Raw genomic sequence first — 17,467 nt, forward strand, 5'->3', positions numbered from 1 at the left:
CAACACAAGAATATCTAATTTCAAACAAATAACGTGTTAAATGAATCATCAATTTGATGCTTGTTAGAACACAATTAAATTTCTAGAATTGTGCACGTTAACCCACCCCGCTACCAAAAGTAGTAAATTTCACCTTAATGAGTAAACGATTCATAGGGTAGATGAAGTAGAGTTCTTAAGGTTTTTTAACCTCGGCATATGAAAGGATGGTGTGATCTGCACTATGCCCAGACGCATTACTTACCCTAACGCGTGTAAGGTACCCATCAGAAATTTCCTAACTCTAAAAAAAAATTGATACGGTGCCTTCATCTGGTAGGTAATGGAGCGGGGGGGGGGGGAATTTACAGGCACCTCTGCAACATCATTGTATACAATTAAAAACGTATTGATGCCAGAGGTAATTTGATTTTTAGTCCCATACAAAAGAGTTTAAATTTGGGTTTTTAGCTTTGGCTCAGCAAATCAAGTTTAAAGAGTATAATATCACTGGTCTACCAAAAACTAGGATCGACGCCAAAACAAAATTCGAATTTGGAATATGCGTTCACTAAAAGGAGAGGGTTAACTCAAAGAACTTGCAAATAGGATTAGCGAGCACTGCCCTCGGAGCATTTTCCACCTCCCCACCCCCAGAGTTTCTTTTAGGCATCTCTTCGAGGGGGGGGGGGCGAAGGAAATAGAAAATATATACTTTTTCCAATGTCTGCCAGACCTCCCCGTTAAATATAGTCCGCCCCACCCCTTGAAAATTTTAAGTCGTCCCTCCCCCCCCCCCCCTCCGGTGAAACAAGTCTGAAAGAAACACTGCTTTCTTTATCCCCCACCGCCCCCCCCCCCCCCCGGAAAAAATAGAAAAAAATATCATTTGTATAGAAAATATGTACTTTAACCAGTGTCCGCCCTACTTTAGAAATTTAAGTGCCCCCCCCCCCCCCCCACCCCTGAATATGACGGTAACATACAGGGGAAAACACAAAAATTACGGTTCCAAAAGTTGGGAAACATCTCGACTAAAAAAAGATAAGCAAAGGTCTAAACTTTTTAATTATTTAGTCAGAAATATAGATTGGAATATGTTTAATTAATCAACTGAAGTGCCGTTATGGTAATGTTATTTTAGCTTCAAATAAATATACTACCACTTTTATCAGTATTTGAGTGACTTTATATTTTATATAGATCTATGAGTAGATTATACTTGAAGCTCATTGCAAAGATGATCAATATCTTTATTAGCGTTATGTTTCAACGACGTTTCTAAATGTTAGCAGTCAGTAAGTATCAGAGGCGTAGCGAAGAAAGCATAATAGAATATTAATTTGTTTTAACTCACTTCAAATTCTAATTCAAAGTGAGAGAAAACGACTTACAAGCCCATTTAAAAAAACAAAATTGCACATGTTTTACAACGTCGCGTCATGTGCTAGATCGCGTCATGTGCTAGATCGATCGCTAAATCACCATTAAAATGAGATAATCATCTGAAATAATCGAAATTAAAAGATTTAGAGTGAATACAATAATTAGCTCCAATAATTATCTCATTATATTAACAGAGGCGTGGCTAGGGGAGGGCGGATGGGGCGGCCGACACAGGGGCCGACCCAAAGGGGGCTCTAAACGTGGTAAATAATATAAAAATCTCATTTCTGAATTATGTACAGTCGAAATAAAAAAAATGTTGACTGCTACTTGGCGTTACGGACTTATTTAATTGTTACTGACATATTTTTTGTGTGACACCAAAATATAAAGGAGAAGTGACTGGTAAAAAGCGCCCCGATCTTTCCAAATGACGGAGGTGAAGGGGGTGGAGAGGGTATTTTCACCAACCTGAATAACTATATGTAGGCCTAATTTGGGGAGGGGGCGCCAAATTGACAGTAGCAATTGATTGCTACGCCTTTGTATATTACCCTGTTTATAATATATATAATATAATCAAAGTTATTAATTATTAGGTACTTTGTAATAATGGCGATTACACATTTTTGCGCCCCCCCCCTATGGATAGCGCCCTATGCAACCGCCTAGTTCGCTTGGGTAGCGCCGGCCCTGGACATATAGGTCTAACTATAAGTTGTGCATTGTTATATTAAAAGAAAATCTTTTTATTATGTTCTTTTTAATTTAGTGTTTTTTCTGTTATTGAATAAATAAAAACTTGCCATTTACCATAAAAATGTTTTATCATTATTTTTTTAAGTCACCGTCACTGGTCACGATACGTTATAGATTTTTTTTCTTAATCTGGCGTACGCCAGCAAATAAATATCATTGCGATACTTAGCCCAGTTTTAACTTTCAAAAGGATAGGACTAGATTCTAGAGACCATACAAATAATATAACGCAATTTACTAACTTAACTGTACACCAACCTCTAAATCTAGATTCTAGATCTAGATCTACATATTTGTTTTTTTCTTTAGACAAACGTTTAAAACCACGCAATGTCACTTCTTAATTATTTGCTTAACAAAAGATTGGTACGCAACATCTTAAATTATTAATTTTATTGGTAATCTAGATTATCTAGTAGATTCTAGTAATTTTATTTTTAAAGTAATCTATCGTTTTAGGAACGTAAAATCGCCCGCGACTAGCAATGTGAAAAAGAGGTGACTCCTTAAATTTTAATAATTATTTCACATTTTGAGGAGGATTTATGTTTTGAAAAATACAAAAATATTTCCTTGTTTCATTTATATACCTGTTTTTCAGTAATAAATGAAGACTAGCTAGTAGCTAGCTATGTTTCGGTAATCTATCGTTTTGGGTACGTAAAATCGCCCGCGGCTATTAATGTACGAAAAAGTTACCTCATTGTCAAGGCTTTAGTAGAAGTATATTGTGATATATTTGTGTCAAATATTATAGATAAATGAATAATAAACCTAAATCAATGGCTAAATATATCAATATATGCCAGAAATTAACTTTAAACAGCAGTGTTTGCAAGCAAGATTTGCTATATAAACAGCAGCCATTTGTAAAATAGAGTGACTTCCGCCTGTCTCGCGCTATATCCGCTATAAAAAAAAACTTAAACAAGATGGCTGCTATAGTAAATGAGCATGGTTGCATCTGTTGGAAACATCGCTAGTCTTCATTTATTACTGAAAAGTTTTAATTCAATTGTTTAAAAACAGGTACATAAATGAAAGAAGGAAACATTTTTGTATTTTTCAAAACATAAATCCTCCTCAAAATGTGAAATAATTATTAAAATTTAAGGAGTCACCTGTTTTTCACATTACTAGTCGCGGGCGATTTTACGTACCCAAAACGATAGATTACCTATGTTTCCAACAGATGCAACCATGGGGGGGTCATCCAAATGACGTCACGCTTTTTTTGACGATTTTTACCTCCCCCCCTCCCCTCCGTCACACGTCGTCACAAAAAGTCAGACCCCCCCCCTAAAATGACATCACACCTCAACCTACAACCCCCCTCAAAATTGCAGTTGAATTTTTTTAAAACATCGATATTTTTCCAAAATCTTGTCTAAACTATTACAATTTATTAAAACAGTTATCTAAAATGCAAAATAACGTCTAAAATTCGTTTTCTAACATTGCTTTTTTATAATGCAAAAATGTGACGTCACAACATCTGAACCCCCTCCCCCTCATCACACATCGTCACAAAATTACGGACCCCCTCTCCCCCCTACGAGTGTGACGTCATTTATGGATGACCCCATGATCATTTACTATAGCAGCCATCTTGTTTATTTTTTTTTATTGTAAACTTATAGCGCAAGATTCAGGGGAAGCCACTCTAACTTACAGATGGCCGCTTTTTATATAGCAAATCCTGCTCGCAAACACAGCTGTTTAAAGTTAATTTCTTGCTTATATTGATATATTTAGCCATTGATTTAGGTTTATTATTCATGTATCTATAATATTTGACACAAATATATCACAATATACTTCTATTAAAGCCTTGACAATGAGGTAACTTTTTCGTACATTACTAGCCGCGGGCGATTTTATGTACCTAAAACGATAGATTACCATTTTATTATAATAAGCCTAGGCCTATAATAAACTATAATTAATTAATTATAATTAATTAGGGGCCAAGGCCTAAAAAATAAAAATGTCAGTTGTCCAATGAATCCAATCATTCCAATGATTGAAATTCAATGATGATTGAATAAATTAAATAGGGCATAGCCATAGGGCCTACTTCTAAATTTTTGTAATCTATCGTTTTAGGACATTTTACTATTATATTTAGTAGGCCTATAATTTAGGTACGTAAATTCAGCCGAGACTAGTGACTAGTAATGTGAAAAAAGGAGACTCATTAAATTTTAGTAGGCTAATTAGTAATTATTTCACATTTTTAGTAGGAGTAATAATGTTTTGAAAGTTACAAAAATGTTTCTTTCATGTACCTGTTTTTAATCAATTGTATTATTAACTTTTCAGTAACTGGGCCTAAATTCTAAATAAAGACTAGCGAAGTTTTTTTGGTAAAATTATAGTTGGAGATTCAGGGATAACCACTCTAATTGACAGATGGCCATGGTTTATAATTATATAGCAAATCTTGCTCGCAAACACTGCTGTTTAAAGTTAATTTCTGACCTAGATCTATTATATTTAATAATATAATATTGATATACTTAGCCATTGATTTTGGTTTTTTTTTCAATCTCAGCTTTGACACTACCAATGCTGCAACTGAATATATTTTTCTTTAAAACGCAGTAGCTCGTGAAGGATAATTATTCCCCCCCCCCCCCCTTTGAAAGCAGCCGTCCGTGATGACAGTTTACAGACAACAAAGATCAAGCAGAACTTGTAACCTCCCCTTAATTTATAATCATTTAGAAACTTATCTGTCCCTAATAGCCGTCATTCAACCTGGCTCTATGATTGTAAACATTTGGCGTGAACCACAGCTCACCAGAATGATGAGAATGGTGGTGGTGATAGCTATATGATCTGGAAAATGCGGGAGGGGGCGGTAGGAGAGTTAGAGAGTTGGTGTGCATGTGTGGTGGTGATGTCCCGCATGGTTGGGTGACAGAGAATTGTATATATAGATTATTATAGATCTAGGCCCTATATGATGTATATTATAATTATATAAAATATATAGCTTGTTTACAGTCTACTTTCTTTAGGCCATAGTAGTAGTCCTCATATGAAACAACAGGGGCGCTCCAGGTCACACGAATGTCAGGTTGCCCAAAGATGCCCCTTTGAAGAATGAGCATTTGACTCAAGATTCAATTTAATGAATTTCGGGCGCCAGAAGACCCAACTGATTTAAAGTATGCATCAATTGTAGTAGACCACTATATCCAATCTAGCACGCCTTTTATTGAAAATGAATGTGAAAAGTGCTCATAGGGAAGCCTGGAGGCTGATCTGGTGCAGGATGCATAACATACCCCATATACTGATGTAGCTGCTTGGTAACTCTGGCACCCCAACATATACTACCACCAGGATGCTGCCACTCTGATAAACTAAATTTTTTTTTAATAGCTGAAACACCACCTGGAGTGCAATTATCAACTTCCCAAAGTTTCAGAGCATTCAAATGAATGGTGTTGTAATGCATTAGACAGACTGAGACAGACATACATTCATTTTATATACATTAATAAAGGAACATTTTTCAGAAGTGCTGTTACTTTGTTAGAGATATATCCTACGATCTGTAGCGTAGAGATCTTTAATTCAGAACTTGCACCTAATGAATCTAACAAAAATGAAAAAAAAAGTTGGAAGATAAAGAATACTGAAACTAAACTTAAAAATGAAAACTTAATCTATGGTTAGGGCTTTAATTAACCTGGTTCCAACAAATGTTATTTTACAAGCTATGCCTGCTTTTCTTTCTGGACTTGCGCCTGTTGTGTTTGTTCACCCAAGTGTTGTTGTCCCAAGCTTCATTTGCCTGGGTCCAAATTCTGGGCTTTTGTAGTTAGCTACCATGAGCCCTCTTGTCTGACGTCCTCTGTCATCATGTTATTATTACTATTAGTAATTACTACCAAATTGTGAATACATTTTTTTTTTTACTTTATTACTTTACAATCTTTTTTAAGATTTTCTGTGATTTAAAATTTTTTTGTGAATCTATTTTCAGATCATCCCGTTATCGTTTGCTGGCCTGGCTGGTGCCATGTGGGTAAGGACAAGTTAAAGAATAATTTTGTTAAATAACTGCTAAGTATTCTACCATCCAGTTTTCACTTTTAAGCTCATTCTCGTATTCAACTAGCCTAATTTCATGTATTGACCTGGGTTTTTAAAGTTATCAAATTCTAAATTTTACTGTCACATTTTTTATAACTGTACAATGATGTAGCTAGTTGGTTAGATTAATCTTTATAACGAGAAAAATGGCTCATTGAGGATACAACGGGCGCTAGGTTGATAGTGCTGTCTATTTCCTCTAAACTAAAACCAAAATCACCACCTTAATTCAATTTAACCGTAAACGAAAAATGACATTGAAAACGGATTTTTATCCAGAATCAGTACTTTAAATTTAATAGGATTTAATCTTGATCTCTAGGTAGTTACTGCACATTGATACTAAATATAGTTGCAGCCATACTCCTAAACCATGCAACTAATTTCAATAATGGGCTTCGCATGAAAGAAACTCTGCAAGCAAACCACTTTTTAGATTGGACACATTAATTAGGCGGTAATTTTATTATAGAGTATCGATGACGACATTTCTTTTGAGTTGGGGTGGAGGGCGTCTTAGACGTTCTTTGGCGGGTGTGGGGCTTTGCCCCTACCCGAAAAATTGCATGAAAGAAAATCTGCACGCAAAGCACTTCTCAGATTAGACAAAATTGGATTTTAAATCTATTGTTTACTCGAATCAATGACGTCATATTGTTGTGTGCACTCTCCAGGCTTTCGACTCTTTCCTACTATATGCTCCATGTGACGTCACGTTTCGTTTTGTTTTACTTTGAAAGTTTTTACTCTGCTTGTGTTTTCTCTATAACGTTCTTGTCAGATACATAGATAGATAGATACACAGACAGCGAAACTATTATTATAGATTATTATTTCATTCTGATGAAACTTAAAAAGATGTTTCTGATTTGTTAAGGCAGCTTCTATGTAGTTCTGTTTTATGTAAAAATCTAAAATACTTTTATTAATGTAAATTTCCATCCCAAATATCTGCATTTACTGAACACATAATAGTTGTCTATGTAATGATGTATATGAGCATGATGTTGACTTACAGGGTTGGGTGATCATGGTGGGAAAACTGAGAAAATTCACAATGAAGATTGTTATTATTTAACCATTCCCTTAGTTTTAGGCCCATAACTGTGCACAGAAATCACTCCTGTTCTTGACATCTTGGTTGTGATGATTCTCCAGTCACTAGTATACTGATGCCCTGATGTGTAGCCAATCCAACATCCACTTTTTCCTGTTGTAATTTGTAATGTAGAATCCTATTGTACAGCCAGGGGAAGTCAATATAATAAATAATATTGTCCTTTCACTGTGTAACTGTTGGCAAGGAGGTATATACTATAATCCCTTCAAGTTTTAGTCATTGACCAAATTAAATAAGCCATAAGCTGTATCTTTTTTCTGGCTTGCAAGGAATTGTCTATGGCAGCATTTATCAGTTATATAAACTCTAAAAATTGTACCCATCTAGTCCTAACATAACATCTGCCTACATAACATCTGCACAGGCTTATAGACCTAACCTGTATCTGTAGGGAATTGCAAAACTTTGGTTGGTCTAAATGAGTTCACAGAATTAACAAAAATAAAACAAAAGAGCTGACTATGTATTTCATTCAGTAAGCCAAGTCTAGTTTTGAATAATTTTAAAACTAATATTGTACTAATAATCTAAGCTATTAACTCATCTTGGCTTTTTACATTTTTTTTAAGTATTACGGCCCAAAAGAAAAAGTCTATGCACCCAAACCACTACCACAGTCAAAGATTCCATCAAGAATAGAATACAAAGGTTAATTCCTATTCAAGGCCTGATGCAGATTTGTTTTCTCTCACATTAATGGTTATAAATAATTGTTGCCTGATACAAATTGTATGAATATTGGAATGTAAGTTTATATTTAGGTGCCATAAATCCAAATAGTTTGATAGAAGGGTCTTTCAAAAATGTTACAACATTGCATCAAAAATGGTATGTCTAAAGTAAATTAGCATTACTTAGGTTTTTTTGTTTATGATGTGGCACAAGGGTGAAAAAATTGTATATTATATGTATGGTTGTCTCCATAATAATCAACACAGAAATGAAATTTTTTCATACAATTTATTAGAAAATGTAAAATAAGATGAATTCATTATAAATAAGTTATTAAATAGAATAAACAATACATTTGTGTTATTGTTGTTGATTTTTTAAAAGAATAGGTTAATCAAAAATGTTTGTTTATAGTAGTTATAGGTGGCATTTATATCAAAATTAATTTGGATTCAATAGACACTTAAAATAGTTGCTGCACGCTGAACTTGAAGCATTGTCACTATTTTATTATGATTATTAGCTTTTATAAAAAGATATAAAACAAAATCCATTAGTTCAAATTGAGATTTAATAGCTTTCAACATTGGAAGAGATTTAATAATAATCTGCTCAAAGAATTATGAGGACGAAGATTGAAGTTATTTGAGAAAATTAGAAGATTCTACTTGATCTTAAGATCTTTGTCAGACCAAACTACTGTGGGGATTGGTTTGATATTAATAGATTCAAACTTCTGCCATTGTTAGCATTTTTTCAAAATAGACAGTCACTTCCCACTCTCACTTAATATTAGCAAACGCTCCACACAAATGAAACTTTCGGGGTATATTGAAATCAATAGCTGTAAAATACATGATGGTGGATTACAAAACTATGAATACAACAGTTATAGGTAACAGGAACTAGCACTACAAAAACTTGGAGAAACCTCATATCTTCACCAGTTTTGAAATTTGTCCATTTTTATTTGATTGTACAAAGTTGTAAGGTTTTATTCTAGTCTATGAGTTTATTTGGCTAAAAGTTTAAGCGCTCTAACTGCTGGAAGTATTTCATCCATTTTGTCGACACCTTGAAAATGAATTTAAAAATTTTCAAATTGTTAATAAGCTTACAAGTAATCTTAATAAACAAACTCAACTTTTTATTCTACATTAACATTACAATAAATTAAATAAATAGAAAACATCAAAATTTTATCTCTGAGGAGTACAAGAAGCATTAGATTACAATACTTGCTTTAGTTGAGTGAAATTACTTCAATAATTAGTTTGTGTTAAAATTTTCAAAATTTCAATAATGAAAAAAAAACAATACTTACCTAAGATATCAAAAAGTTTGTGTATTATTCCTTGGAAAGCAGGAAAAAATTCTGAATGCTCTTCTAATCTTCTGATGATCCTGGAAATGTATAAATCCTTATTGATACAAGACATTCTGGTACAATGCTAATCTGTATACTTTATTTCTATATCATTGTTATTACATATTTTGTAGGGCCCTCTATAAAAACATTCTAAATAAGGATCAGTAACACATTAAATTTAATTGATGCTTTTAATTCTTGGTAGAAAATATATATACAAGTAAATCTTATTGAGCACTAAGTTTACAGAAAACAAATGTTGAAGATCTAATAATGTGCATGGATCTTATAAAATGTTACACAGAAAAAAGTACCCATTCAAGTCATCAGTCTGCATCAATTTCTTAAGCTGTTTAGCTGTGGTAGAGTTGTGTGCATGGAACAGTCGACCAACTGCATCAACCAGGCCTGAGTTGTGAATATCTGGAGCTAAATTTTTAAAAATTAAAATTCAACTCAAATACGAAATAAAATTTAGCCTGAAATTTGAAAAAAATCTGTTCAATATATCCCAACAAATAACAATTGTAAGCAAGTGTGTTAATTTTTCTGCTGCCTTCACTTTTTATTACAATAAAGCCAAAATTATTTCTCATACTTTTCACAGAAATAAAAACTAACAAAAGACACACAATACTTACATAGGCCAAGTAAGTCTTTGAGTGTGTTTAAAACATTGCGAGACTCTCCTATTACTCTGTAGATTTCATTCATGCGAGGAAAAACCCCAGAAATTTTGGGTACATCAAACAGTGTCTGGAAATGGCTGACAATGCTTTCAAGTGTTGACCTAGAAACCTCTTCCATAAGAGTCTGTAGTTTATGGAAATACACATATACCAATAATGTATTCATTGAATGGTTTAGTTTATCAAACATAAACATTTGTCCCAATTATTCTCTTATCTATTATTAGATTTTGTCAACTAAAAATTACCAGTAATCTTACACATAAGACAGGGAATAAATACAAATGTGTTGTCTCATTTAACACGTAAGTTAGAAGACTAGGCAAACCTGTGGTCTCATTTCACTTTTCTCAGCATGGATCACCCTCTCAACAAGCTCCACCATCTCATCCACACTGTGATCTCCTTCCATGTGGGCTTTGACCCAGGGCACAACTTTATCCAGCAGGCGGTTAATGGCATCCTGTAGGTCACCCAGTCCAGCAATGTCCTTCTTCCAGTTGTCAACCACCTAGTGTCCCAACATCAAACAAAATATTTTACTTGAGGTGGTGACCAAACACATTAAAACATTTCTTCCTATTCATTTACTGCCTACTTGATTAAAAAAAATAATAATTGAATGTACTAGTTCTTTATAACATTAACCAAAATGCATATCAAATATCTTATCTAAGTAATTGATTAAAAAAAAACTAATGATCATTTTTATACAAGTACTTTTTACAAATTTAAAAACCAGTACTTATCAGTAACTGCCAACTAAAGAAACAAAATTAACCATACACTTATACTACAACCAGTGATGTTAACATACTTTAAAATGTATTAAGTTAGACAACAGAACATAGGCTAAGCAACAGTATACTAAAACTTTTCTAAAAATTACAAGAAATAAATGTTTGGACCTTTGATTTTTATTACTAAGTACATCATAACTGTAAAGCTAGAAAACAAAATTTTTGTTTCACAAAATCTTGAAGATTTTCAATTTTTAATGATTATTTTCATAATAACTTTTTTTTAAAGTTGGTAATCACATATTTAAAAAAATCTATTTTAACAAATCACCTGTGTAAAAGAATGAAAGTAATTAGGCCCATTATTACAATAAACAAGTTATCAAACTCACCTCTAGGTAGTATTTCATGTTACTGTCACTTAAAATCAAAGAAACTTTTTTGTCATAACTGTAAGAGCGACCTCTATGATTTTTGTCATTTAAACTTTCAACTATATTTGCAAACTCCTTGCAATACTGTAGAATAAAAAGATTGTGTACGCTCCAACAGATATGTATAATAACATGTGGTCAACACTAAAACATCCAGGTAAAAGCAAAATAATAGCTTCATGCAACAAATCAACAAAAACATTGTCGACTTTTTTCAAAGTCAGAAAAAGATGACCACATTTTATCACAGAAAAATTGACATATTATGGAAAGAGCAAAATGACACTTTATACAGCAAACACATTGTCACCATATTATGGTAAGAGCACCCCATACAAAAACATTCAGGTAAGAGTAAATTTAGCACATCATAAAAAAAAAACACTCAGTTTACAGAAAATTAGCACCTCATACAACAAACACAGTCATCACATTAAAGTTCTCTTTTCAAACCTGATGGTCTATAGGGCAAGTGAAGTAGAGTTCACTTGTGTCTGAGACTTCGGCATATGAAGAGATAGCGTGGTCACCACTATGCCCAGCCGCCTTTACTTTCCCTAACCCATCAGGGTTGGGTGGACTCAGGGAAAGTCTACTGACTTGAACCCGGATTCAAACTCGAGACTTACGGGTTAGCAGTCCAGCTCTCTACCACTAGACCACTCCGTCCCCATCACATTAAGGTAAGAGTAAAATGAACACATCATAAAAAACAGCACACGAGCACCTCATTAAAAAACAGCACACTCAGTTCAGAGAAAATAAGCACCTCATACCACAAACACAGTCATAACATTAAGGTAAGAGCAATCTAAGCACCTGATGAAAACGCCCACCAGAGTTACGTTCATCCTTCAGCTCTTGGATAACATCTGTCAGGCAGTCCAGGTTGTCAGTCCCACACTCTTTACAAACATTCTGAGAGGCAAGAGATGACAATTATTTTGCTGGCTGGACAACAACATTCTATCTAAGTGATGCTATAATTTTTTTGTACAATTACAACATTCACATTACTCAAGAAATGAGAGGTAAAAATCTCAAGAAATAAAATACATCCATATCTAAAAAAAAAACTCAGCTAAGCTGGTTATGTATTAAAACCAAAACTGATGACCATAAGGGCTTCAGTGCTGAGGCAGACATCTGGCTACAGATCCTGGCAAACCATACTGCTGCAAGCTCTTTGCAATAAGAACTTTTTCTGTATATTGGCCTTTTAAGGCGTTCAAATAACTGTTTGTAAAATATAATAATGCCAAAGTAAACACAAGATGGTCCTATACTTTACTAAATGTAACTCATCCTTTTCAAATGACAGAAAAATTAGCCTTTTAACCTACCTTGAGGTAGTACTGGCACTGTTCCAGGGGTAAAAAGTCTAAGTCTTCTAATCTTGTGCTAAATTTTTTTCTCTGTATAAATGGGTCTTTATTGGATTTCTCTCCTGGTATACTGTTACAAAAAACAGTTAAAATTCAACAATACAATATGAGCTATGTTGTCAGTGTCTAAGCCTAAATGTTATTACAGCAAGCAAGCTGTGGTTGAATTGGTACCTGATATTATGGCGATGAAGCAACTGCTCTAATTTCTTCACCCTCTGCGTTTGCAGTCTGTAGTCTGTCAATTCTGGTCTGATAAAAAATGTTTTCATTAATTATATAATTTTAAAAAATTCTATTACATTATTTATAAACTCACAGATGGCCACTATTATTAAATCTCCAGTTTTAAAAAGTTTGGCAATTATTACCATAATTAAATTTAACAAACAAACCTTAATCCCACATCCAACTTAAAGATATCTTTTTCTTCCTCAAGTTCTTTTATCTTCTTGTCTTTTTCTTTAATCTGTCGCTCATAAGACTAAATTTGTTAAAAAAAAAAGTTAAATTATAAAACCTACAAAACTAGAAAATATTTAAAAAGCTAAATCATAAAATAGCTTTTGGCTTTGCGTAGAAAAAAAAAGTACATTTACCCTTATCATCCCTTTAAAATTTGAAGAAGGCTGTGTTGCATATGCTCTGTCTACAGTAAATGACTTATCAGTGTCTCTGCAAAAATGACAATGACAGAATATAAATAAACATGTATTAAAACAGTGACAATAGTGATTCACTTAATACTGTCCAGACTTCGAATACAGCTAAATAAAAACTAGAACCTATCATGTTTTTAGTAAGGAGATGATGGGAAACATTACCTAAAGGCGTCTAATTGTTTCTGTAGTGAGTATATTTGGCTTTCATAAGAATCAATAATGTCTAGCAACCTAAAAATAGATTAGATAATTAGATACATTCAGTTAAAGATTTTTCAATATCTGGAATAATAAATGGTAAAATTCTATATTAATTTCAATAAACTAACACACAAAACAGTATAAGAATTAAATTTGTGATTTTTTTTGGCTTGGATGTGTATAGTAAGACTGCAGTGAAAAGAATTTATTTACAGAAGTATTGCATTAAATATTATTTTAAAAATAGATTATAAATATAATTTAAAAAATATTTTTGAAGTGACAAACTGTGTCAAAAGTTAGAACTAACAAAGTTTGTTTACAAAAAGAAAATTTTTATAAAATGTGAAACACCATGAACAGGGATAAGGACAAAGCCCTTACAACATATTCCGACATGAGCGGGGATAATGGTCTACTCTGTTGTAGCTTTTTGATAGAATAAAAATTTATTGATATCACATAGGAAACTAGTTGATCATGATTTGGGAAAACATCTGACTGGGAATAATATAACAAGTTAGAAAAAAAAAAATTTATAAATATGAATATTCTGATATTAAAAGTAAAAGGAGGAAAAATTGGATCCCTGGTCGAGTCGGTAAAGCTCATGGTTGCTAAACCGAAAAGTCTCTAGTTCGAACCCTCGGGCAGATGAGGCTCGTTAGCTGGGGACAGCCACTCTTCTAGGAGAGACAACTCCAAAATTAAACAACTACTGCCTTGTAGATTGTTCTTGGTTGGACAAAGGCTATGGAAGCAAATCCAAAAAGAAAAGCAGGCTGAAATCGGAGTCAATGGCCTCAATGGCGCATAACCAGTTGACACGTAACGCTTAATTGTGTTGGAGGCGTGGTCGAGTCGGCAAAAAGCTCATGGTTAATAAATTCGAACAAAGTCTAGAGTTCAAACCCACTGGCAGATAAATCTCGATCCCCTTCAACACTAATAATTAAGAACGAAGAAGAAGAAGAAGGATCCCTAAATTTAAAAATCCAGTCTATGACCAATAATATTATCAAATTTTAAAGAAGGTGATAAAATTTAATAAAACAAATACCAGATAGTTACTTAATACTGTTTATATAAGGGGATGTTAACTATTATTTATTTAGAATTATAAATACTGCATTGTATAAAATGTGTATTGAACAATTGCAACATACTTCTGGTCCACAGCTGACTGCGATCGAGGTGCTCGTTTTTTGAAATCCAAAAACACCTGTTTCTGCCTTTTTTTTCTGCTTTCACCCTGATTTATTAAAATAAACAAATGAAATAAGTTTATTTCTGGCTTTAACTGGTTTAAAAACAATTAATAAAAACTAATGTTGCAGTTATTTTATTACTTAATTTTATTCTATTGATATATTGTGACCAAACATAAAAAAATTAGATTTCCAAAGCATTTATAAATTCTCATAATTATCTACCCTTATTATTTTTTTTTTAACAAAATACGATTTTAAAATACAGTCAAACCTCTTGGGCAAAAATGTAAACCTCCCTTCGCAAACGATCTAATTCTTTTTCTTGCTCCATGACTTTAGCTTCAAGAGTCCTACACTTATTTGCTATTGATGATTTAGTGTTTCTTAGTCTTTCGTCTTCATCTGCGTACTGAGATGTTGATCTTGATTTTTCTTCCTCCAGATTCTAAATAAAACACATAAAAACTGTTTTTTTTTTGTCTGAATTTACACGAAATACAACTTTTTCAATATGAAAAATTAAAAAAAACAGGCTAAAACTTTATCCTATGTAGACTAAAATAGATTTCCTTGTTAGGGTAAAGCACAAATAGAAAACAGAAATTCTAAAATAATGGATTAGACATTTATTACTCAAACCTTTAAGAAAAATTAGATAATGAATAACTTAATATAAATTATTTATGCCAGACAACAAAAGCTATAAATAACCCTTTCAAGGGGCCCATAAAAGATTCAGGATCTAAAGATGCTACCTATTTTACACACTGGAATCCGACTCTGCTGGTCTGCTCAAAACAGAGTTTGGACAAAAATGCTATAGAACCAATATTAGCACTGACTGTCACTAGTAATCATGTTTTATTAAGTACAAGATGTTGGTTTAAGTAGCACCTATCAGTACAACACCAACAGACTAGAAAAAAAAAGTCTTTATAAAAGGGGTCTTACCTGCACCCGAGCTCTGGAACATTCCAGCATTACTTTTACATCTTTAGCTTTTGTGTTGGCCAATTCAAGTTCCTCCACCAACTGCTCAGTTTCTTTCCTATAATAGAGTTATTTGTTGTTACCAGTATTTTTAAAATTTGAGACAAAACTATAACTCTTAATATAATGAACAACTGACCTATGAGCATTAGTGGACATAAAAAATTTACTTAGTTTATCAAACTTCAGGATGCTCACAAAGTTTCTACACTTCTGTTTTTGGGAGCTTTTACAAACAAATCATTGTCCCTGTAAACAGTACGGAAGAACCTAGCTGCACCTAGCTGCACAATTGGCTATGCAGATAATATGTTTAGCATCTTAAGAGGAAACCTTTAACTTTTAGTGATAGTGATTTCTAGGCTTAGAAATAGCCTAAAATGATAAAGTAAATAAAATAAAACTAACTGAAGTTCTGAATTCTTCTTCAGCAGATCTTGCATCTTCTTTTCTTTACGATCACTTTCATTGATAAGTGTTATAATAGAAGATCTAAGAGAGTGGCTGGATTCCAAATCGAAACAGACATAACGACCTGATTTTAAAAAAAATGAGTTATTAGTACAAATCTAGTGTTTTAAAAGACAAGAATAAAGCATATATTGCTGGAATTTATTAACTGTTGCATTGTAAGCATTATATGAACCTATGATAGATTGTTATATTTCAAATTACCATACATTTTCAAGTCAAGTTTTGCAATTGTAAAACAAGTGTGCATTAAAATATACATTGCATAAACTTTAAATAATTGTTTTATTTAATTCAAAGAAAATTTCACCTGAATGAACAGGGATGTCATGTGATGAAAGAACACGAACAGACTGTAAACCATTTTTCCTTAGTTTTCTGTTAACTTCCATCCATTCATGGATTTCTTTCTACAGATTGAACATTTCAACATAGTTAAAATTACAGAATGTATAACACATCTGGTGTTTAGGTTAAGTTACAATTTATAAGAAATTATTTTGACTAACTACGACAAGACAGATGTCCTAGAGTTTTTCAGTGTGTTATAGTTATATATATAATATTTAGTATTATTTACTATTTAGTTTCATACTTGTGAGTGTTGAGGTAAGCCATCACTGTATATAGAAGACTCTTCATCTGGAGTATCCTGCAATACAAGAACAACAATATTTTGTTTACTATGTTCTTATCATAAACTGAGTAATAGATAAAACATAAATACTTTTTAGGCCTAAGCTAAGAGCCTAAGTGATACTAAGTAATTACTAAGTCTAAGTTCATTTGTAAAGTAGCCCTATCTAATATACTTAAATATACTGATGGTATAATATACTAGTTTGACCATTCAAACATTAAATCATACACAGTGATATTAAAAATAAAACATTAAATTAGATATTAGATTCTATAGGGCCTAGATCTAGTAGTTCAAGTTAACAGAATGACAATGTTCATGTCAAGACTTGACATGAAATTTGAAAGATTTTTTAAACTGCAAAATTTTTAAAGAACTAGACTCTACTAGAGTCTAGCGGGTCATGTCTATAGATATATTATAGCAATTAATTAAGAATATAATATGGCATGATTAATAGTAAACAAACGCCTACAAATATTAACGTTTTTTAAAACAATAAACATTTAAGCATCTAACCGAATGAAATCCGTACTCAAAGTCAGCCATATTGTAAACAAATGTAAGTACAAAGTAATGGATGAGTAACTTAGATATTGATAAAATTTGTACCAGCACTTAGATCTACATTTCACAATATGTCCGAACAAAA

At 32.7% G+C, this 17,467-nt stretch overlaps 1 protein-coding gene and 1 long non-coding RNA gene across 3 annotated transcripts; one reads left to right on the forward strand and one right to left on the reverse strand.

The window, feature by feature from the left end:
• Positions 1 to 2,283: 2,283 nt before the first annotated feature.
• Positions 2,284 to 8,375, forward strand: LOC131937649 (uncharacterized). Its single transcript, XR_009386243.1, has 3 exons — positions 2,284 to 2,490; positions 6,122 to 6,163; positions 7,921 to 8,375. It is a non-coding gene; the product is annotated as an uncharacterized LOC131937649 (long non-coding RNA).
• A 197-nt stretch (positions 8,376 to 8,572) lies between these two features.
• On the reverse strand, positions 8,573 to 17,389 carry LOC131937647 (centrosomal protein of 70 kDa). Of its 2 annotated transcripts, XM_059295238.1 has the most exons (20): positions 17,335 to 17,389; positions 16,771 to 16,827; positions 16,486 to 16,585; positions 16,113 to 16,239; positions 15,666 to 15,762; positions 14,986 to 15,159; positions 14,670 to 14,755; positions 13,888 to 13,932; positions 13,465 to 13,533; positions 13,240 to 13,315; positions 13,036 to 13,124; positions 12,815 to 12,892; positions 12,599 to 12,710; positions 12,075 to 12,173; positions 11,214 to 11,339; positions 10,410 to 10,592; positions 10,034 to 10,205; positions 9,707 to 9,821; positions 9,348 to 9,427; positions 8,573 to 9,097 (listed from the first exon to the last, which is right to left on the reverse strand). In XM_059295238.1, exons 1-20 carry the CDS (start codon positions 17,362 to 17,364, stop codon positions 9,036 to 9,038), a joined length of 1,977 nt encoding a protein of 658 aa, XP_059151221.1. In that variant the 5' UTR covers positions 17,365 to 17,389; the 3' UTR covers positions 8,573 to 9,035. The 2 variants fall into 2 exon arrangements, with proteins under 2 accessions (XP_059151221.1, XP_059151222.1); XM_059295239.1 differs by lacking the exon at positions 13,888 to 13,932.
• Between the last annotated feature and the right edge of the window lie 78 nt (positions 17,390 to 17,467).

This window comes from Physella acuta, unplaced genomic scaffold (genome assembly GCF_028476545.2).
Source record: "Physella acuta isolate Inbredline_101_S28 unplaced genomic scaffold, ASM2847654v3 ptg000216l, whole genome shotgun sequence".
NCBI lineage: Eukaryota > Metazoa > Mollusca > Gastropoda > Physidae > Physella > Physella acuta.